Source organism: Scyliorhinus torazame, chromosome 14 (assembly GCF_047496885.1).
Source record: "Scyliorhinus torazame isolate Kashiwa2021f chromosome 14, sScyTor2.1, whole genome shotgun sequence".
In the NCBI taxonomy this organism is placed as follows: Eukaryota; Metazoa; Chordata; class Chondrichthyes; order Carcharhiniformes; family Scyliorhinidae; genus Scyliorhinus; species Scyliorhinus torazame.
In genome coordinates, this window is record NC_092720.1 from 218,130,208 (window position 1) to 218,152,851 (window position 22,644).

General features: G+C 48.1%; 1 protein-coding gene across 2 annotated transcripts; it reads left to right on the forward strand.

The window, feature by feature from the left end:
• Positions 1 to 303: 303 nt before the first annotated feature.
• LOC140390512 (zinc-binding protein A33-like) lies at positions 304 to 22,637 on the forward strand. Of its 2 annotated transcripts, XM_072475682.1 has the most exons (6): positions 304 to 678; positions 12,375 to 12,470; positions 15,317 to 15,550; positions 17,209 to 17,231; positions 17,325 to 17,440; positions 22,020 to 22,637. In XM_072475682.1, the coding sequence occupies exons 1-6, from the start codon at positions 304 to 306 to the stop codon at positions 22,595 to 22,597; spliced, it is 1,422 nt and encodes a 473-aa protein (XP_072331783.1). In that variant the 3' UTR covers positions 22,598 to 22,637. The 2 variants fall into 2 exon arrangements, with proteins under 2 accessions (XP_072331783.1, XP_072331784.1); XM_072475683.1 differs by lacking the exon at positions 12,375 to 12,470.
• Positions 22,638 to 22,644: the final 7 nt, after the last annotated feature.

The following is a 22,644-nucleotide window of genomic DNA, read 5'->3' on the forward strand; positions in this document are numbered from 1 at the left end:
CAAAATTAACTCTGTCCAGATGCACTGTTCTGTTTGTTCTGTATTCGAATAATGTAAAATCGATTCTACCTTTTTACAGGATCAGAGACAGAGTCAGGCCTGTCAGGGTGGTGATTCTCTGAACAATATCAATGAACAAACCTTTTTATCTGCAGTCTATTTATATTACTCATTTGCTCCGTCCCTTTCTGGGCTGTGGTTTATAAAGTTACTGCTGGAATCAGAAATGAAACTGAAAGGTTTTCACTGAACTCCGATCACCATTTTACTTGGAGCTTAGAACAAGGTGATCAGCCCTTCGAGATGGAAGATGAACTTTCCTGTGCTGTTTGCCATGATCTGTATAAAGATCCTGTCTTACTCGACTGTGATCACAGCTTCTGTCGATCCTGTATAACCCAGTACTGGGAGGAAGCTGACACCACCCCCTGTCCCATCTGTAGGAAGGAGAATCCATCCAGAGACCTGAGACCAATCCGCACCCTTTCCAACATCGTGGAAATGTTTGTAAAAAGTGATAAAGGTGATAAAATTCATCAGGAATGCAGCCGTCACAAGGAGAAGCTGAAATTATTTTGTAAAACTGACAATCAGCCCATCTGTCTGGTTTGTCAGAGTTCAAAAAATCATCAAAACCACGAGTTGCTGCCAGTGGAAGAAGCTGCTGAGGAGTTTAAGGTGAGGAGATCTTGTTTGAAAGTTTGAAGAGTGAGTTTGGGAATTTGAATCTAGGTGGGAATTGAATCAAATCAGTAAGGCAGCTCCTTTTAAATTTCAGGAGTTTAAATTAATTTAAATTAAGCTAGAATTGTGCAGTGTAGGTTAACAAGGGCTGCCCCACCCACTCACATAACTGGTTGGCAGTTAAGTGTCAGTCACTTAAATCTACCTTGATCTAAAAGCAGGTGGGGGAGGGGAGTCAATTCAGGACAATTTAAAAAGAGCAACTTGTAAACTCACTCCCAGTGAGTTCTCCCAGTGAGCCAGAGAAGACACAGCCAGAGTGAGACACAACCAAGAGTGAGTTTGGGAATTTGAATCTAGGTGGGAATTCAAAGCTGGGTGGGGTGGAGGTGCTTTTCATCCCTGGTAAGTGACTGGTAAGTAGTGTTTCTGTTTTCTTTTTCTTTTCATTGGTATATTTATTTATTTTTTTCTTCGTTGTTTATTTATTTATTTATTATTATTTTGGGGGGGGGGGAATTGTAATTGTTGAAGTTAACCGAAGATTTAAGACATGACAGGAGATCTCAGACCCGTGTCATGCTCCTCGTGTGCGATGTGAGAGCTCAGGGACACGTCCACTGTCCCTGGGTCCTTCACGTGCAAGAAGTGTGTCCAGTTGCAGCTCCTGTTAGACCGCTTGACGGCTCTGGAGCTGTGGATGGACTCACTTTGGAGCATCCGCGATGCTGAGGATGTCGTGGATAGCATGTTTAGCGAGTTGGTCACACTGCAGGTGAAAGGTACTGAGGGAGATAGAAAATGGGTGACCAAAAGACAGAGCAAGGACCATAGGAAGGCAGTGCAGGTGTCCTCTGCGGTCATCTCCCTGCAAAACAGATATACCGCTTTGGATACTGTTGAGGGAGATGGCTCACCAGGGGAAGGCAGCAGCAGTCAGTTTCATGGCACCGTGGCTGACTCTGCTGCACAGCTGGGCAGGAAGAGGAATGGCAGGGCTATAATGATAGGGGACTCAATTGTAAGGGGAATAGACAGGCGGTTCTGCACAAGCAATCGAGACTCCAGGATGGTATGTTGCCTCCCTGGTGCAAGGGTCAAGGATGTCTCGGAGCGGCTGCAGGACATTCTGGGGGGGGAGGGTGAACAGCCAGCTGTCGTGGTGCACATAGGCACCAACGATATAGGTAAAAAATGGGACGAGGTCCTACAAGCTGAATTCAGGGAGTGAGGAGTTAAACTAAAAAGTAGGACCTCAAAGGTAGTAATCTCAGGATTGCTACCAGTGCTCGAGCTAGTCAGAGTAGGAATGTCAGGATAGATAGGATGAATGCGTGGCTCGAGAGATGGTGCAAGAGGGAGGGATTCAAATTCCTGGGGCATTGGAACCGGTTCTGGGGGAGGTGGCACCAGTACAAACCGGACGGTCTGCTCCTGGGCAGGACTGGAACCAAATGTCCATGGGGGGGTGTTTGCTAGAGCTGTCAGGGAGAGTTTAAACTAATGTGGCAGGGGGATGGGAACTGATGCAGGAAGTTGGAAGGTAGTAAAACAGGGACAGAAACAAAAGGCAGTAAGGGGTAAAGTGTAAGGCAGAGAAGCCATAGTCAAAAATCAAAAAGGGCGAGAGGACAAGGTACAGTGACTGAGGGGAGCTCAGTGAATAGGACCAGGAATACTAAAAGGAATAAAACGGGAAGTGAAAACATTAATGGTAAGTGACGCGGCAGGTTGTTACATGAAGGTATGGGTTCAACGACAAGGAAAATTAGGAGAAAGGTTAAGAGGAAATATAACTTAGGAGAGGTTACTGATCGAGGTGTTAAGATTCAGAACAGAGGTAAAAAAAAGCCAACAGAAGTATACTTTACCTGAATGCTTGTAGTATTCGGAATAAGGTAAATGAGTTGATGGCGCAAATCATCGTGAATGACTATGATTTAGTGGCCATTACTGAAACATGGTTAAAGGATGGTCATGACTGGGAGTTAAATATCCAAGGGTATCAAACTATTCGGAAGGACAGAGTGGATGGTAAGGGAGGTGGTGTAGCTCTGTTATTTAAGGATGACATCCGGGCAACAGTAAGGGATGACATCGGTGCTATGGAGGATAAGGTTGAATCCATTTGGGTGGAAATCAGGAATAGTAAGACGAAAAAGTCACTGATAGGAGTAGTCTATCCGCCACCAAATAGTAACATTATGGTAGGGCAGGCAATAAACAAAGAAATAACTGATGCATGTAGAAATGGTACAGCAGTTATCATGGGGGATTTTGATCTACATGTCGATTGGTTTAACCAGGTCGGTCAAGGCAGCCTTGAGGAGGAGTTTATAGAATGTATCCGCGATAGTTTCCTAGAACATTATGTAATGGAACCTACAAGGGAACAAGCGGTCCTAGATCTGGTCCTGTGTAATGAGACAGGATTGATTCATGATCTCATAGTTAGGGACCCTCTCGGAAGGAGAAATCACAATATGGTGGAATTTAAAATACAGATGGAGGGTGAGAAGGTAAAATCAAACACTGGTGTTTTGTGCTTAAACAAAGGAGATTACAATGGGATGAGAGAAGAACTAGCTAGCTAAGGTAGACTGGGAGCAAAGACTTCATGGTGAAACAGTTGAGGAACAGTGGAGAACCTTCCAAGCGATTTTTCACAGTGCTCAGCAAAGGTTTATACCAACAAAAAGGAAGGACGGTTGAAAGAGGGAAAATCGACCGAGGATATCTCAGGAAATAAGGGAGAGTATCAAATTGAAGGAAAAAGCATACAAAGTAGCAAAGATTAGTGGGAGACTAGAGGACTGGGAAATCTTTATGGGGCAACAGAAAGCTACTAAAAAAGCTATAAAGAAGAGTAAGATAGATTATGAGAGTAAACTTGCTCAGAATATAAAAACAGATAGTAAAAGTTTCTACAAATATAAAAAACAAAAAAGAGTGGCTAAGGTAAATATTGGTCCTTTAGAGGATGAGAAGGGAGATTTAATAATGGGAGATGAGGAAATGGCTGAGGAACTGAACAGGTTTTTTGGGTCGGTCTTCACAATGGAAGACACAAATAACATGCCAGTGACTGATGGGAATGAGGCTATGACAGGTGAGGACCTTGAGAGGATTGTTATCACCAAGGAGGTAGTGATGGGCAAGCTAATGGGGCTAAAGGTAGACAAGTCTCCTGGCCCTGATGGAATGCATCCCAGAGTGCTAAAAGAGATGGCTAGGGTAATTGCAAATGCACTAGTGATAATCTACCAAAATTCACTAGACTCTGGGGTGGTCCTGGCGGATTGGAAATTAGCAAACGTGACACCACTGTTCAAAAAAGGAGGTAGGCAGAAAGCGGGTAACTATAGGCCAGTGAACTTAACTTCGGTAGTAGGGAAGATGCTGGAATCTATCATCAAGGAAGAAATAGCGAGGCATCTAGATGGAAATTGTCCCATTGGGCAGACGCAGCATGGGTTCATAAAGGGCAGGTCGTGCCTAACTAATTGAGTGGAACTTTTTGAGGACATTACCAGTGCGGTAGATAACGGGGAGCCAATGGATGTGGTATATCTGGATTTCCAGAAAGCCTTTGACAAGGTGCCACACAAAAGGTTGCTGCGTAAGATAAAGATGCATGACATTAAGGGGAAAGTAGTAGCATGGATAGAGGGTTGGTTAATTAATAGAAAGCAAAGAGTGAGGATTAATGGGTGTTTCTCTGGTTGGCAATCAGTAGCTAGTGGTGTCCCTCAGGGATCAGTGTTGGGCCCACAACTGTTCACAATTTACATAGATGATTTGGAGTTGGGGACCAAGGGCAATGTGTCCAAGTTTGCAGACGACACTAAGATAAGTGGTAAAGCAAAAAGTGCAGAGGATACTGGAAGTCTGCAGAGGGATTTGGATAGGCTAAGTGAATGGGCTAGGGTCTGGCAGATGGAATACAATGTTGGCAAAAAGCTGGTTTACAGGTGCAACAGGTGATTAAGAAGGCAAATGGAATTTTTTCCTTCATTGCTAGAGGGATGGAGTTGAAGACTAGGGAGGTTATGCTGCAATTGTATAGGGTGTTAGTGAGGCCACACCTGGAGTATTGTGTTCAGTTTTGGTCTCCTTACTTGAGAAAGGACGTACTGGCACTGGAGGGTGTGCAGACGAGATTCACTAGGTTAATCCCAGAGAAGGGGTTGGATTACGAGGAGAGGTTGAGTAGACTGGGACTGTATTCGTTGGAATTTAGAAGGATGAGGGGGGTTCTTATAGAAACATATAAAATTATGAAGGGAATAGATAGGATAGATGCGGGCAGGTTGTTTCCACTGGCGGGTGAAAGCAGAACTAGGGGGCATAGCCTCAAAATAAGGGGAAGTAGATTTAGGACTGAGTTTAGGAGGAACTTCTTCACCCAAAGGGTTGTGAATCTATGGAATTCCATGCCCAGTGAAGCAGTAGAGGCTCCTTCATTAACTGTTTTTAAGATAAAGATAGATAGTTTTTTGAAGAATAAAGGGATTAAGGGCTATGGTGTTCGGGCCGGAAAGTGGAGCCGAGTCCACAAAAGATCAGCCATGATCTCATTGAATGGTGGAGCAGGCTCGAGGGGCCAGATGGCCTACTCCTGCTCCTAGTTCTTATGTTCTTATGAAACAAAATACAGAAACAGATACCGGAATCCTGAACAGAGAACATTCATAGATTTGGGTTTGAGTGTCTCTCAATGTTTATTATTTAATTACTCGGTCTTTAGATGAACTATTATTTGTGTCACTGCTTCAGAAACCAGGAACAGAAAGTGAAGGAATTTCACTTCAGTCTGAACACCACTTTAATAGAAGCTAATCAACAACTTATATTTATCAGGGCTGCGGAGGCTTCTTGTATACCCAGAAGGGGTTTATTGATAACAAGGTGAAGGTTAACTATACACAGGCACACAGGTCTCTGAAATAGGACTTTACTCTACGACTCCTGGGTTCACACTGCCCACACCCCCGTTCCCAGGTCCTCGCGCTTTCCCACATTGGTCGGGGTTCGCCCGCTCTCGCACGATAGACCCCGAGCTGGTCACGTGGATTGTGAGGATCGTTCCTGAAAGAGGCCGTACTACCACATCCCTCCCCCCTTAGGTCCCCCAGCAACATCATTACAACATGGGCCATGTACAGTTAAATATGTACAAGAAAAGGCTGAGACAAAAAAGGAGGGAGTCCACAGCAGTCTTTCTTAGGGTTAATCTGTCAGGGTACTTCTTAGGCCTAATGGACCGCCTCAGCCCCCAACAAGCTCCTCCACCAATGAGGCAGTTTTGTTGTCAACAGCAGGTGGTCGCCTCGAGGATTCGACCATTCCTTCGGGCCCCCCTCCCCCCCCCCCCACCTCTCCAGCACCTCCAGGGGTATTTGGCGGGGCCTTTATGGAACTCCCCAGTTCCCTCGGTTCTGGTTCCACTGTGGGGACACTGGCGATGCTGCTGGTTCCACCTGCTCAGCCACTGGGGTTGTGGCCTCTCTCTCGCGGCATGGTCTATCTGCTTCCACACCCGTCGGTCCTGTCAGACTTTACCACAATCCCGCTGGGTAACCACAGTGAACCTGAAGCAAAGTTTCTTACGAAGACCAGTTCGCCAAACGTTAAATGACCCGTCTCCTTTTATATAACGGTGCTGCTTCTTTCGGGAGGCCGGCCCAGCATCCACCCTCCCTGACAAATTGGGCAAAACAAAATCTAATCGAGTCTGGAGGCGACGACCTATCAGTAGCTCCGCCAGTGTGACTCCAGGACTGGCATCGGGGGTGGTGTTATACAAGAGAAGGAAGTTGGCCAACAGAACAAAATCCATCTCCGGGCTATCAGGGAGGCAAAGGCCAATACACCGGCCTCTCTTCCCCCCCTGCACTCCCGGATCTCCTGACAGCCCAAATATTGCCACCTCCGGACTCGGGGCCACCCTCACCCCCAGAGCCTCAGCATCACATTCGAGAACCCCTGTCCGAGCCCCCTCAATCTTGGACATACCCAGAATATGTGGACATGGTTCGCGGCCCACCCCCACCCCTTGCACCCACCGCCCACACCTATCCTCCACCCCCTCTGAAAACCTGCTCATCCTCGCCACCATCATGTGGGCCCTATGCACCACTTTAAACTGGGTGAGGCTTACCTTTGCAGACAACGAGGTCGCATTCACCCTCCGCAAAACTCAGCCCATGTCCCAGCCCCCAGCTCCTCTCCCAACTCCTCCTCTCACTTGCATTTACCATCCTCCACCCGGGCACCCTCCCACTCCATCAGTTCCTTGTAAATACCCGAAACCTTCCCCTCCCCTATTTCGGCCCCCGACAGAGGTTTATCTTGCAGCACCGGAGGCAGCAACCCCGGGAAAGACGGCACCTCTCGCTTCACAAAATCCCGAACCTGCAGGAACCTAAGCCTTTACTCTTAGGCAACTCAAACAATTCCTCCAACTCCTCCAGCCCCGCAAATTTTCCCCGAATAAACAGGTCCCCGACATATTCAAACCTCGCCTGCCACCACACCCTGGAACCTCACATCCAGTCTCGCTGGCACAAACCTATGGTTATCACAAATAGGCGCCCACAATGACATGCCCTCCAACCCCGAGTGCTGCCTTCATCGCCCCCACACCCTCAGAGCCGACACCACCACTGGACTAACGGAATACCTGGCCGGCAAGAACGTCAGAGGCACCAACAACAAATCCCTCAAACACATCGCCCTACACGATGCCGTCTCCACCCGTCCCCTAACCGACCTCTCCTCCACAGCCCATTTCCTCACCATCCCAATGTTCGCAGCCCAATAATAATTAATTAAATTGGGCAACGGCAGTCACCCCTCCCCCTCACCCGATCCAGAAAATCCCGCTGTACCCGCGGGGCCTTCCCCACCCAAACAAACTCTGAGATCAATCCATTACCTTTCCTGAAAAACGACTTAGGGGCAAAGATGGGTAGTTTATGGAAAACGAGCACACACCTAGGCAGCATTGTCATTTTAACTGTCTGCACCCGTCCTGCCAACGACAATGGCAAAACATCCCACCTCCTAAAATCCCCCTTCAGCCCCTCCACCAATCGAGCCAAATTCAGTCTATGTAGCTGAGGCCAGCTCGGACCACCTGGATACTGAGGTATCTAAAGCTCGTCCCCACCGAACGGCAGCTCCCCAATCTCGTTTCCTGCCCTCTGGTATTGATCGGGAACACCTCAGTCTTTATCATATTCAATATATACCCGAAAACCGTCCAAATTCCCCCAAATCCCCATGATACCCCCAATCCAGCCCAATGCATCCGAAATATATAACAGCAGATCATCTGCGTACAACGAAGCCCTCTGCTCGACCCCCCCCACCCCCCCCCCCCCCCCGCCCCCCTGCTCAATCCTTCTCCAATTCCTCAATGGCTAAGCACCATTGCCAGTTACTCTATTGCCAAGATGAAAAGCAGCGGGGAGAGCGCACACCCCTGTCTCGTCGCACGGTGTAACCCAAAATACCCCAAACTCGCTCGGTTCATCCGCACACTCGCCGCCGGTGCCTTATACAGCAACCGGACCCAATCCACAAACTCCTGCCCGAACCCAAACCTCCCCAACACCTCAAACAAAAACGTCCACTGCACCCGATCACATACCTTCTCCACGTCCATCGCCACCACTGCCTCAGCCTCCTGCATCATAATCACGTTCAATAACCTCCAGACATTTGCCGACAACTTTCACCAAATCTGTCTTATCCTCCCCAATCAACCCCAGCACGCAGTCCTCATTCCGCGATGCCAGCATCTTCGCCAATAGCTTGGCATCGACATTCAGCAATGATATCGGGCGGTATGACCCACACTGCTCCGGGTCCTTAGCCTTTTGAAGAATCAGGGAGCTAGAAGCCTGTGACAAAGTAGGGGGAGGTCCTCCTCTCCCTCAGATTATTATAAGCCCTCACCGGCAGTGGCCATAGCTCCACCCCAAACCTCTGATAAAACTCCACTGGGAACCCATCCGGACCCAGGACTGCATCGCCCCCATGCCATCCATCACTTTGTGCAACCCAATTGGGGCCTCCAGGCCCTGCACCCGACCCTCCTCCACGTTCGAAACTCCAACCCATCCAAGAACCGCCTCAGCATCTCTTCCCCCCTCGGGGGCTCTGACTCATAAAGCCTCCAATAGAAGGCCTCAAATACCCCATTCACCCCCTACAGATCCATCACCATCATACCCCCCTCATCCCTCACTCTACCATTCTCCCTCGCCGCCTCCAGTTTTCTCAACTGATGGGCCAGCATCCTGCTTGTCTTCCCCCGTATTCATAAACTGCCCCCCTGGCCCTCCGCAACTGCCCTACCACCTTCCCCATCGACACTAACCCAAACTCCATCTGGAGCCTCAGCCTCTCCTTCAACAACCCTTCCTCAGGCACCACCCAGTACCTCATATCCACCCTCAAGATCTCCTCGACCAGCCTTTCCCTCTCTTCCCGCTCCATCCTCTCCCTGTGCACCCGAATCAAAATAAACTCCCCCCTAACTACAGCCTTGAGTGCCTCCCACAATGTGGCGGCTGTGACCTCCCCCATATCATTCACCTCCATATAGGCCCGAATGGAGCCCTCACCAGCTCACACACCCCTCTTCCACCAACAGCCCAAGTTCATCTGACACTACGGCCATTGGGCCTCCCCTGAACCACCCGCAAATCCACCCAGTGCGGCATGTGGTGAGAGACCACGATCGCCAAATACCCGAGTCGGCCCCCCCCGCCAGCAGCACCTTATACATGAGGAAAAACATTGATCCAGAAATCCACCCAGTGAGTTGCGTGGTCAGAGACCACGACCACCGAATACCCCAGTCGGCCACTCCCGCCAGCAGCACCTTATTCATTTTTTAAAATTAAAAAAAAAATTTAGTGTACCCAATTCATTTTTTCCAATTAAGGGGGAATTTAGTGTGGCCAATCCACCTACCCTGCACAACTTTGGGTTGTGGGGGCGAAACCCACGCAAACACGGGGAGAATGTGCAAACTCCACACGGACAGTGACCCAGAGCCGGGATCGAACCTGGGACCTCGGCTCCGTGAGGCTGCAGGGCTAACCCACTGCGCCACCGTGCTGCCCCAGCAGCGCCTTATCCATGATGAAAAACATCAATCTAGAAATACACCCCGTGCACATAGAACATAGAAAATACAGCACAGAACAGGCCCTTCGGCCCACGATGTTGTGCCGAACTTTTGTCCTGGATTAAGAACAAATTAATCTACACCCCATCATTCTACCGTAATCCATGTACCTATCCAATAGCCTCTTGAAGGTCCCGCATTTTTCCGACTCAACTACTTCCACAGGCAGTGCATCCTATGCCCCCTCTACTCTCTGGGTAAAGAACCTGCCTCTGACATCCCCCCTGTATCTTCCACAATTCACCTTAAATTTATGTCGCCTTGTAATGGTTTATTCTACCCAGGGAAAAAGTCTCTGACTGTCTACTCTATCTATTCCCCTGATCATCTTATAAACCTCTATCAAGTCTCCCCTCATTCTTCTCCGTTCTAATGAGAAAAGGCCGAGCACCCTCAACCTTGCCTCGTAAGACCTACTCTCCATTCCAGGCAACATCCTGGTAAATCTCCTTTGCACCTTTTCCAAAGCTTCCACATCTTTCCTAAAATGAGGCGACCAGAACTCCAAATGTGGCCTTACCAAGGTTTTGTACAGCTGCATCACCACCTCAGGGCTCTTAAATTCAATCCCTCTGCTAATGAACGCTAGCACACCATAGGCCTTCTTCACAGCTCCATCCACTTGAGTGGCAACTTTCAAAGATCTATGAACATAGACCCCAGATCACTTAGGGTGAGGAGATGTCAGTGTCAGTCAGTGAGCACAGGGGTGATGGGGGAATGGGACTCACTGTGAGTGAGGAGATGTCAGTGTCAGTGGGCACAGGGGTGATGGGGGAATGGGACTCACTGTGAGTGGGGAGATGTCAGTGTCAGTGGGCACAGGGGTGATGGGGGAATGGGCCTCACAGTGAGTGAGGAGATGTCAGTGTCAGTGGGCACAGGGGTGATGGGGGAATGGGACTCACTGTGAGTGAGGAGATGACAGTGTCAGTGGGCACAGGGGTGATGGGGGAATGGGACTCACTGTGAGTGAGGAGATGACAGTGTCAGTGGGCACAGGGGTGATGGGGGAATGGGACTCACTGTGAGTGAGGAGATGTCAGTGTCAGTGGGCACAGGGGTGATGGGGGAATGGGACTCACTGTGAGTGAGGAGATGACAGTGTCAGTCAGTGGGCACAGGGGTGATGGGGGAATGGGACTCACTGTAAGTGAGGAGATGGGCAGCAGAGTTTGGGATGATTTTAAGTTTCTGGAGGGTAGAATGTGGGAGAGCTGCCAGAAGAATGTCAGAATGGTCAAGTCTGGAGGTAACAATGTCGTGAATGAGAGATTCAACATCAGGTGAGCTGAGACGGGTGATGTCGGGAGAGCGATGGAGGTGGAAATAGTTTTAGTGAAGGTGTAGACATGTGGTCAGTAGCTCAACTCAGGCCTGGATTCTAGTGGAGGGAGCAATTGTAAAACTGGTGATAGAAACTCAAAACTGTGACAATGGTCATTAAAATTACTGAATCCCCCACTAGTAACATCCTGGGGGTGACCACTGACCAGAAGCTGAACGGGACGAGCCAGATAAATACTGTGGCTACAAGAGCAAGTCAGCAGCTGGGAATCCTGCTGAAAGTAACTCACCTCCTGACTCCCCAAAGCCTGTCCACAAGTCAGGAGTGAGATGGAAAACTCTCCACTTGTCTGGATGAGTGCAGCTCCAACAACACTCAAGAAGCTCAACACCAACCAGGACAAAGCAGCCCCGCTTGATTGGCGTCCCTTCCACAAACATTCACTCCCTCCACCTCCAATAGTGTCAGCCGTGTGCACCATCGACAAGATTCACTGCAGAAACTCACCGAGGTTCCTCAGGCAGCACCTTCTAAACCCACGGCCACCACCATCGAGAAGGACAAGAGCAGCAGATACCTGGGATCATCCCCACCTGGAGGTTCCCCTCCAAGTCACTCCCCATCCTGACTGGGAAAAATATCAGCCGTTCTTTCAGTGTCGTCGGGTCCAAATCCTGGAGCTCCCTCCCTAACAGCACGGTGGGTGTACCTACACCTCAGGGAGTGCAGCTGCTTCAAGAAGGCAGCTCTCAACCGCCGTCCTGAGAGAAATTCGAGATGGAAAATGAATACTGGTCTGGTCAGTGATGCCCAAATCACATAAATGAATAAAGAAAATTCCTGCCCCATTCCTGATGCCCCCGATTTTCAGGATAAGGGTGTGAGTAGTGAGCCCTCACTCGGCACTCCAAACCTGGGCAGCTCCATTCCAGGGTAGGGATCTCCTCGTCTCCCACAATTTTCATGGAGTCAGACCAGCTTTTCCATGATTTGTGGGTCACAGATTTCAGAGGAATAATGAGCCACAGTTAGGATTGAGAAACTTTTCAAAGTTTATTTCACAATGTCTAAGCCAGTATCCTGAACAGCAGTTTTACACAGACTGTGAACTGAACATCTACCTCACACTGTGAATAACAGAATGAGATTTAATTTGGGGTTCCTATTTCAGAAAGATGTACAAATTATGTTTTTGTTCAGGAGGAACTGCGAACCTCACTGAAGCCAGTCCAGGACAAGAAGGAGGAATGTAACACTGTAAAACGTGATTATGAGAAAACATTCATTCACATTCAGGTATTTCTGATCTTATTTTGTTCTGTATTCTGGTAGAATTCTGGTCTCTATGATAAGAATTATAAAGAGACAGTGGAGTAGGTGTAAAAGAAATCACAAGGATGGTTCCAGAACTTATCTTAATGCACAAAGCATTGGGAACAAGGTAGTAAATCTGTCACGTTAATATTTACAGCAGGCTGCCCGCACCCCCATCCCCTGTTACCCTCCGCTTCCACCATCTCTGCCCCCCTCGGGCACAGTGATCCAAGATCAAAAGCCCCCGATGCAGACCCTGTTCAGAGGATGGGTGTGAGGGTCCCGTCAGCAGACAGACAGAATCAGACTTTTGCATAAACTGAGGAGCACCAGAGCTAACCTCACAGCGAGGGATCATCACTCTCCTGCCTTGTATAGTGACCCGCTCGCTGACAGTGCCGACACAGGCCCATCACCCTGAGGTGATGTTTCACAGATCCTTGGAGGGTGGACAAGGGGGGGGGGGGGGGGGGGAATGAGGGAAATGGAAGGAGGAGGGGATTGTCAGTGAAGGAGAGAATTGGGGAGGGTGGACTGGGGGTGAAGGAAGGAAACAGCGAATGGGATGAGGGATTCTTTTTCAGTTTGTAACCGGTGGGGCTCCACATGGATCAGTTCTGGGACCGCAATTGTTTACAATATGTATTAATGACACCGAGGGAGGAAGTGAATGTCTTGTAGCCAAATTTGCAAAAAAACCCAAAATAGATGGAAAGGCAAATGGTGAGAGGGACACAGGCCATTTGCAAAGAGATTTTGATTGGTTAAGTATGTGGGAAAATAGTTGGCACACGGGGTGTAATGTGGGAAAATGTGACGTTGTTCATTTTGGAAAGGAGAACAAAAGAGCAGAGTATTATTTAAATGGAGAAAAGCTGCAGAAAGCTGTGACACAGAGGGACTTGGGGATTTTGTACACGAAACACAGAAAGCTAGCAGACAGGTACAGCAGGTAATCAGGAAGGTTAATGGAATGTTGGCCCGCATTCCAAGGGGGTTGGAGGATAAGAGTCGGGAAGTCTTGCTGCAACTGTATAAGGTATTGGTGAGACCACATCTGGAGCACTGGGAGCAGTTTTGGTCCCTTATTTAAGGAAAGATATTATTTCAATGGAGGCTGTTGAAGTCAGATTTAGAAAGAAGGTTCTTAGACAAAAGGTACCCATTGGCTCAGATACGTGTATAAGAGGCAATTTGTAGGAATAGATAGTGTCTAAACAATGCATGTGATTTTGTAAACTAAAAATTACCAATATCAGAAAGGACACAAAATGGCGGTAGGCTGAGCTAACAATACTAAAGACACAAAATGGCTTTTAGCTGAACTACCCACATTCCAGAACAACCATTCGCCTGGGTTCAGTTGCAAACTGGTATAAGTAACATCATTCAATTCCAGACAGCAGAGTTAGTCAGGGAGACAAGAATGATTGAAACAGACATGGGAAAAATGGGAGTACTTCACCAGCGAGTGATAACAGCTCCACAGGACAAAGAGCATTATGTATCCTCGCCAGCCCAAGGTGTCCAGATGCAGACAGGGAAGTTAACTTTAACAGTTAGTATGAGTGGCTTCTTCATGAAGTCAGGGGCTGGTAAGGGGCCAACCCACTTTACGTCATGTCAAATTTAATTGTATATATAACTAATGTATGTAATCTACAACCAATATTATTGGACAAGGTCCAGCCGAAATGAGCTGTGTAGCTGTGTTGAAAATGTATAAGAATGGATGTTTTCCTTTGTTCGGCGGAGAGGTGGTCTGGGACTTTAACAGACGTCATCTCCCCGCCGGCAAAATAAACAGTTTGATGCGAGGACCAGGAGGAGCCCTGGGCGTTGAGTGATTTATTTGAGATCCTCTCCCACTAACAGAGGCGGTTCAGTGAAGGTTCACCAGGATGATTCCCCGGTATGGAGGGATTGTCTAATGAGAAAAGGTGAAACAAATTGGGACACTACTCATTGGAATTCAGAAGAATGAGAGATGATCTCATTGAAACATATTGGATTGTTAAGGGGCTGACAGGGTGAATGCCGAGAGGATGTTTCCCTCATGGGAGAGTCTAGGACCAGAGAGCACAGTTTCAGAATAAAGGGGAGCCAATTTCAGACTGAGATGAGGAGGAATTCCTTCTCTCAGAGGGTTGTGGGTCTTTGGAACGCCTTACCACAGAGAGCTGTGGGGGCAGAGTCCTTGTGTATATTTAAGGCTGAGGCAGATAGATTGCCGATCAGGGATACTGGGAAAGGGCAGGAACGTGGACATGAAGAATGTCGGATCAGCCACGATCCTATTGAATGGTGGAGCAGACTCGAGGGGCCGAATGGCCTATTCCCCTGTTCCTATTTCTTATGATCTTAACTAAGAGGTTAAACCTATCAGGAAAGTTTAAACTGACTGTGGAATAGAGAAGCTGTGAGGTCAGCTGAGTTCTTTATAATTATTTCAGGGTTTGATAGATACAGAGAATGTTTCCACTGGACAGAGAGTCCAAAACCTGGGGTTTCAAATCCAAGATAATCACCAGTAAACCAAATAGAGAAATCAGTAACTCGATCCTCAGTTAGAGCTCCCTCTCCTGAATAAATTATCATCTGCGAATTGATTATCTATTATATCTAATCAATTAACTAGATTTCACTGCATGAGGGAATAGTTTTCTGTATCAAAGTCATGTCTTCATCTTAATAAATTATCCAGTTTGGGAACTAACTAGATTGGGAATGTTTTTTTCTGGAATATTCTGATCTGAACAGAACTGTTCAGGCTGAACAACCTTTTAAAAATCCTCATTAATTTTCAATCTCACTGATATTTCCCAAAGGACCAAAGTGTAAAGACAGAGAAACAGATTAAAGCCCAATTTGAAAAACTTCACCAGTTTCTCCGTGAGGAAGAGAGGATTGAGTTGGAAGATCTGAAACTGGAGAAAGAGAAAAAGAGTCAGGAGATGAAGGAGAGGATTGAGAAGATAACGGAGGAAATCTCATCGCTTTCAGTCACTGTTCAGGAGACTGAACAAGAGCTGAGTGAACAGGACAACATCAAGTTTTTAACGGTAACTGTTTATTTATTTTTCTCTCCTTCGCCGTCTTGAAGAATGAGCAGGTTGTGTCATCAAAATCTAGAATATAAAACTCACCGACCAAAACAACCCCAATCACCTGTCACATTTGGTTTCCTCTGTCTCACACCCAGGATCACTGACGGCTCTTTAACACGGAAATGACTAACCCTGGAGCTTGTTTACTGTAATATTATAGAGGGATAGTTTCATCAAATTAAACAATGAAGAAAATCAGCTTCATCCAGAGTGAGGAACCCTCCGAATGGTCAGACCATTCTCCCCCGAGTGGACATTTCCAGCTGTTGGTCTGAGACTGGGAACTACAGTCCAGGATCCAGCCAGGCAGGACCATGTTTCCAATGCTTGGCTCCTCCCTGGCTAGAGCTGGAATGATTCTGTCCAGGAGAGAGCTCTCCAGGGTCAGATACACAGATAGGTGAAGCTTCCTCCCAGCAGTTAAATAGTTCAATGTTCAGAGAGTGAGAGGGGAGAGTCTCCACACTGAAAACATTTAAATTAAAATCAATTTGATTTTCAGCATTTCCCAGGAAGTTCAGTGAACCCCTGAGTATTTACTTTAGTGAATTCTCTGCTGTGTATTGAGATGCTGATGAATCTATTTGAACAGTGTTGGGTGAGGGATAAATTTGACCAGGACACTGAGAGAACTCCTGTGCTCTTCTTGGAATAGAGTCTTGGGATCTTTTACCTTCACCTGAGCAGACAGAAGAGAGCTGGGTTTAAGACCTCAGCGGAAAGCCGCTGCCTCTGACAATGGAGTTCCCACTCAGCTGGTTGCTCATTGAGCTCAGTGTGACTCACAGCAAGTGGAGCTGACATTCAAATTCATTCTGTCTGCTTCAGCTTACACAGAGTGGTCTGACACTCTGTCTGTAGTATCATTGCAGACAAAGATTCAAACACAAGTTTGATGAGTCCCAAGACTGAAGGTTAAACTAACATTGCAGATTTACCCCAGTTTCTAGGTGATTTCTATTGGACACTGGTACAGGTACAGCCCCCCAAATCCGGCTGTCCAAAACCCGGAATTGTCCACAAACCGGAATTGTCCACAAACCCGGAATTGTCCAAAAACCAGAATTGTCCACAAACCGGAATTGTCCACAAACCCGGAATTGTTCACAAACCGGAACTGTCCAAAAACCAGAATTGTCCACAAACCGGAATTGTCCACAAACTGGAATTGTCCACAAACCGGACATTTTTCTCCCTGTGGACTGCTCAACGTTTACAACATGTATATAAATGACCCTGTCTGTTTAATAACCTGTACTTCATGACAATGGAATTCCCGTTCATCTGGTCATTTTCCATCAGTAACATGTCTGTATTTTCAGCAATATTTAAAATCTGTTCCACCAAGTGAGTGTTAATAAATTAATTCCAGTAATTGGACATTGATGAGGATTTTATAATTGGATTGTAACTCTGTGAGTTGTGTTGTGCAGTAAGATTGAGTCATTTGTAATATTGTAGAGTAACTCACAGTCCAATGAGGACAGCAAGAGGCAGTCCAATAACTTTCTCCATTTAAAGTGTACTTTTCTGTGCAATCCAGTCTGTAACTTTACTTTTTGTGATAAAATGTTCTCCAGACACAAACAGTAATAATTGTTCTTGTTCCACAGAAATTTCCGGATTTACAGAAAAGGTAAAATTCACCCCCTTGATTTGATTTTAATTTCTAACCTATTTCTCGCCCAGCCTGGAATGATCCAACACTGACCTTTATCTCCTGTTTCAGACTGAAGCGAACTCTCCCAGAGCCACAGAAGGTTTACCCGTTAATAAATGTGGGGAAGTACATTGGCTCACTGCAGTACAGAGTGTGGAAAAAGATGCTGACGGTGATTAATACAGGTGGGTGTGAGCTTCCTGACCCCAGCTATTAAACAGCTCTCTCGGTTATTAGTAGAAGGGACCGGTCTCTTTATATTAAATACAGAATTGTATTTGTAACAGATTAGACTTTACTTCAGTCAGTTTTCTGTTAAAATACAGAATTGTCAGATCAGCTATTGTTACGACCCCCTGGGCGAGTGCGCCGTCAATTCAGTCATACTTGACCCAGAATAACAACACAACTTAAATTAATAAATAATTCAGAGCAAAACACCCAAAGTCTTTGGCCCTTCACCACCCAATAATTACAGTCACCAGGTTTGTAAATTTAAAAACAATTAATTGTATTAATGACACTAACTATAGTTAAATATGCAGCAAATGCAAAAGGTTGGCTAATTCCTAACCCCCCCCACTTAAACTCGACCCATCCTCTACTCACACACACACTCTCACGCACACATACTCACTCAGATACTCACTCACACACACTCACACTCGCACTCAATCACACACATACTCACACACACTCACACAAGACAGACAAACACAGAGGGGGGAAGATGGGTGTAAAAATAATGCTGTAAGTAAAATGAAAGAGACTTTGTTACAGATGGCTGTTTCTAGCACAGCTTTCTTCAATCGAGGCTTTCAGGTCGAGATTTTCATTTTGAGTCTGTAATGGTTTCCCCCTTCCTCCTCACTCTCACCCCTCACTCTCTCTGTCCCCCTCGCTATCACTCCCCCCGCACTCTCATCCCTTCTCTCTCCCTCACCTTGCTCTCACTCCTCCACACCCGCCTTCCTGCTCACTCTCCCTCCCCCTCGCTCTCACACACCCTCCCTGCCCCTCGCTCACCCTCGCCCCGTTCTTCCGACCTCTCATTCTTCCACCCTCTCACTCTCCCTCCCCCTTGTTCTCCCGCTCCCTCGTTCTCCAGGCCCCTTGCTTTCCCTGCTGCTGGCTCTCCCTCATTCTCATTCTCCTTCATTCTCGCTCTCCCCCTTCTCACACTCCCTCTCCCTTGGTCTCCCTGTCCCTCACACTCCCAATCCCTCACTCTTGCTCACGTTCACCATCACTTGCCTTCCCTCGCTTGCTCTCTCCCTCTCCCTCGCTCTTCCCCGATCTTTCCTCTCACTCTATCTTGCACTTTTCCTCACCCTCGCTTTCTCTCCCTCGGCCTCTCTCCCCCCTTGCACTCCCACCCCTTGGCTCTCCTTCACCCTCGCTCGCTCCCTCAGTTTCGCACATTCCCCCTCACTCTGCCTCATTCTCGCTCTCCCTTGATCACCATTCCTCCATCTCGCTCTCCCTCGCTTTCGTTCCCTTTCACTCTGAACCCCTCTCGCTCTTGCTCCCCCCTTGCACTCCCTCCCTGTGACTCTTCCTCTCCTTCACTCCTTCATGCTCTGTCCTCACTCTCGCTCTCTCCCTCGCTCTTGCTTTCTTCCTCGCTCTTGCTCTTTTCCTTGATCTCACTCTCTCCCTCGTTCTTTCCCTCTCTTTTGCACTCTCCCTCAGTCTCCCATGTTTTTGCTCCCTTTATCTCGCTCTATTCCTCACTCTCTCCCTCGCTCTCCAGCTCGCTCTCCCTCACTCTTGCTTTCTCCCTCGATCCCGCTCTCTCCCTCGATCCCACTCTCTCCCTCATGCTCTCCTTTCGCTCTCTTCCTCATTTTTGCTCTTCCTCACTCTCCCTCGATCTTTCTCTCGTTCGGTCCCTCACTCTCTACCCTCGCTCTCTTCCTAGCTTTCCCCTTGCCCTCACTCTCTGCCTCACTGTCACTCTCACCCTCACTCTTCCTTCCTTCCCTCGCTCTTCCTCCCTCCCCCTCGCTCACCGTCCCCAACTCTCCCTACCCCTTGCTCTCCCTGTTTACTCTTCCTTGCTCTCCCTCGTTCTCTCGCTCGCTCTCTCCCTCGATCGTGCTCTCTCCCTCATTCCCTCACTCTCTCCCTCGCTCTCGCTCTCTCCCTCACTCTCACTCGCTCTCTACCTCTCTCTCTACCTCACTCTCGGTCACACCCTTGATCTCACTCTCTTAATTGCCTCGGTCACTGACTCGATCTCCCTCTATACCTTACACTCCCGCTGTGTCTTGTTTCCCTCGCTCTCTCCCTCTCTCTCCCTCTCATTCTCCCTCTCTTTCTCTTTCTCCCTCACTCTCCTTTGCTCCCACTCGCTCTCTCTTACCTTGAAGTCCCTCACATTTTCTTTCGCTTCACCCCATGAAGTGTTGGGTACTCTGAGACACAGACAAACCAACACGGTTGCGAATGGTACAACGCAGTTTTATTTCATTTAACTATTGACATAACAAACTCTGGTACTCAGCACATGGTGACTGTCTGAGTGTCTGGCATGGAGGTCCTTGCCCTGAGCCGTCTCCTGCTGGACTGCCCAGGAAATGTCGTGTTCCTTGTTTTGTACTGTGTATGCTCTTGTCTGTGATTGGCTGTCGTGTTGTGTGTGCTAATTAGTCCGTTGATCTGTCCATCAATGTGTATGTGTGTGTGTGCTGTGATGTTCACTTGAATATCATGACATCCCCCTTTTTTACAAAATTATGTGCCTACGTGGTTATAAATAGAGATGTGTACTGAGTGCAGCTAAATGTGTGTGTGTAATATTTACAGCATGTACATGGGGCTTAACTCTATACAAGGGGCGATGCCGGGTGTGACATAATAACGAGGTTGTACCATAACAAAGAACGGGGAAATGTGGAACGATAAAACGAATTCCTGTAACGATAAGAACATAAACATGTTACAACAGTGGTTGCATGAGTTCAACGTGTAAACAGCCTCATAAGTCCAGTCTAGTAGGTGGGCGACGAATTTGGGTTGGCCGTCAGGGTGGCACACCATTCATCACCCGGATTGATTGTGTTGACTCGGTTCCCATCAATGACCGCAACCCGGAAGGCGTCTCGGTCATCTGTGTCATCGGTCTGGATGTCGTAATGTGGAGGCTGAATGGTCCGCATTGGTTGTCGGAGATGTGGAAGATCGATAGGTTGAGCTGCTCGACAGTAAGCAGCGTAGTGGCCCACCTTGCCACAGCGTAGGCATTGTCGGGTTTTCGCGGGGCATTGCTCTTTTAAATGTGCAGCTTCACAGTTGCCGCACGTCGTGACGTCATGGCGTTCATTGCGCCACTGCGCATGCGCAGTTCGGTCTTGCATCGAGCGCGCCTGCGCATCATGTCCCTCAGTGTTGCTGTAGGTTTTGGCGCGCACAAGCACGGGAGGCCTCGAAATGTGCGCGAAACGGCCGCCCTCGTCCGGGCCGCGGGCCGGGAGAAACTCAATCGCCTGGACCCGTTCAGCCTCGTGGGGCACCTGGCTCACCGATCGGGTCGCGTAGGACCCCCTCCGCGGCGATTCGGTCACCTGAAATTGGGCATAGCGGCTAGTCGTGTTCTCGTGCAGGACACAGGCTTCAACTGCAGATGCTAAGGTTAGGCCTTTTATTTTTAAAAGCTGCTGGCGTAGGGTGCCCGAAGCAACCCCAAAAACGATCTGGTCTCGGATCATGGACTCTGAGGTGGTGTCGTAACCGCAGGATTGCGCGAGTATGCGGAGATGCGTCAGGAATGGCTGAAAGAGCTCATCCTTACCTTGCAGGCGCTGCTGGAAGACATACCTCTCGAAGCTCTCGTTGACCTCAACGTTGAAGTGTTGGTCGAGCTTGAGGAGGACCGTGTTGTACTTAGATTTGTCCTCGCCTTCCGCGAACACCAGGGAGTTGTCGACATAGATGGCGTGCTGACCTGCGGTGGTGAGGAGGATGGCGATCTTTATTTTGTCCGAGGCGCTCTGTTTTTCGTTGGCTTCCAAAAAGAGTTTGAAACGCTGTTTGAACAACGTCCAATTGACGCCGAGGTTCCCAGCGACTTGCAACGGCTGCGGTGTGTTGACGGTGTCCATGGCGCAGGATGGCAGATTTGTGGGTAGGTATTAATTCACTTCTGGTACCATGAAGTGTTGGGTACTCTGAGACACAGACGAACCAACACGGTTGCGATTGGTACAACGCAGTTTTATTTCATTTAACTATTGACATAACAAACTCTGGCACTCAGCACATGGTGACTGTCTGAGTGTCTGGCATGGGGGTCCTTGCCCTGAGCCGTCTCCTGCTGGACTGCCCAGGAAGTGTCATGTTCCTTGTTTTGTACTGTGTATGCTCTTGTCTGTGATTGGCAGTCGTGTTGTGTGTGCTAATTGGTCCGTTGATCTGTCCATCATTATGTGTGTGTGTATGTGCTGTGATGTTCACTTGAATATCATGACACCCCACTCTCTCCTTCTCTCTGTATGTCTTGTGCTTTCCATCTCTCCTTTTCTGTCTGTCACTCGTTCTCTCTCTCTGTAACGGGGTTTCCTCAGCCTCACTGCAGGGTGTGATCTCCGGGTAAAACCTTCCCCGGTTTCCCGTGTCTTCCCGTTTCCCCTGTACTCTGTTTAAACTCTTCCCCGGGCGATGAATTTCTAATTCTGGTTCCTGGCTGATTTTGCCAATCACTAACCGGCTGTGAAAGTTACAGTGAGAGGGACTAACATTTTATCCGTGTCCATCTGTTCCCAGCTCCAGTCACCTTCGACCCGAATACAGCCCATCCTGTCCTTCTCCTGTCTGAGGACCTGAGCACCGTGAGATACACTGAGAAATGGGAGCAGCTTCCCGACAATCCGGAGAGATTTGTTCACTATGCTGTTGTCCTGGGATCAGAGGGCGTCACATCAGGAAAACATTCCTGGGAGGTGGAGGTGGGAAACAAGACTGAGTGGGATGTGGGTGTGGCCAAGGAATCCGTAAACAGGAAGGGGGAATTCACCCTGAATCCAGATAACGGATTCTGGACATTGATTCTGAGACAGGAGAATAAATACTGGGCTTGTGAGAATCCATCAAAACTCTTAGATCTGAGAGTGAAGCCGAGAAAGATTCGAGTCTGTCTGGATTATGAGGGAGGGAAGGTTTCCTTTTATAACTCAGATAACAAGTCCTATATCTACACTTTCACTGGGACATTCACTGAGAAACTCTATCCTTATTTCAATCCAGAACTCACTGCTGGGGGCAAAAACCCAGAACCCCTGAAAATCTGTCCGCGGACAGTAACAATCCAGGAGGATGAGGGTTCTATCCCTTCATCCAAATAAAGACTGTTTCCTGTAGGTGGGGGAGGGGGAGGCCCCACACACTGGGT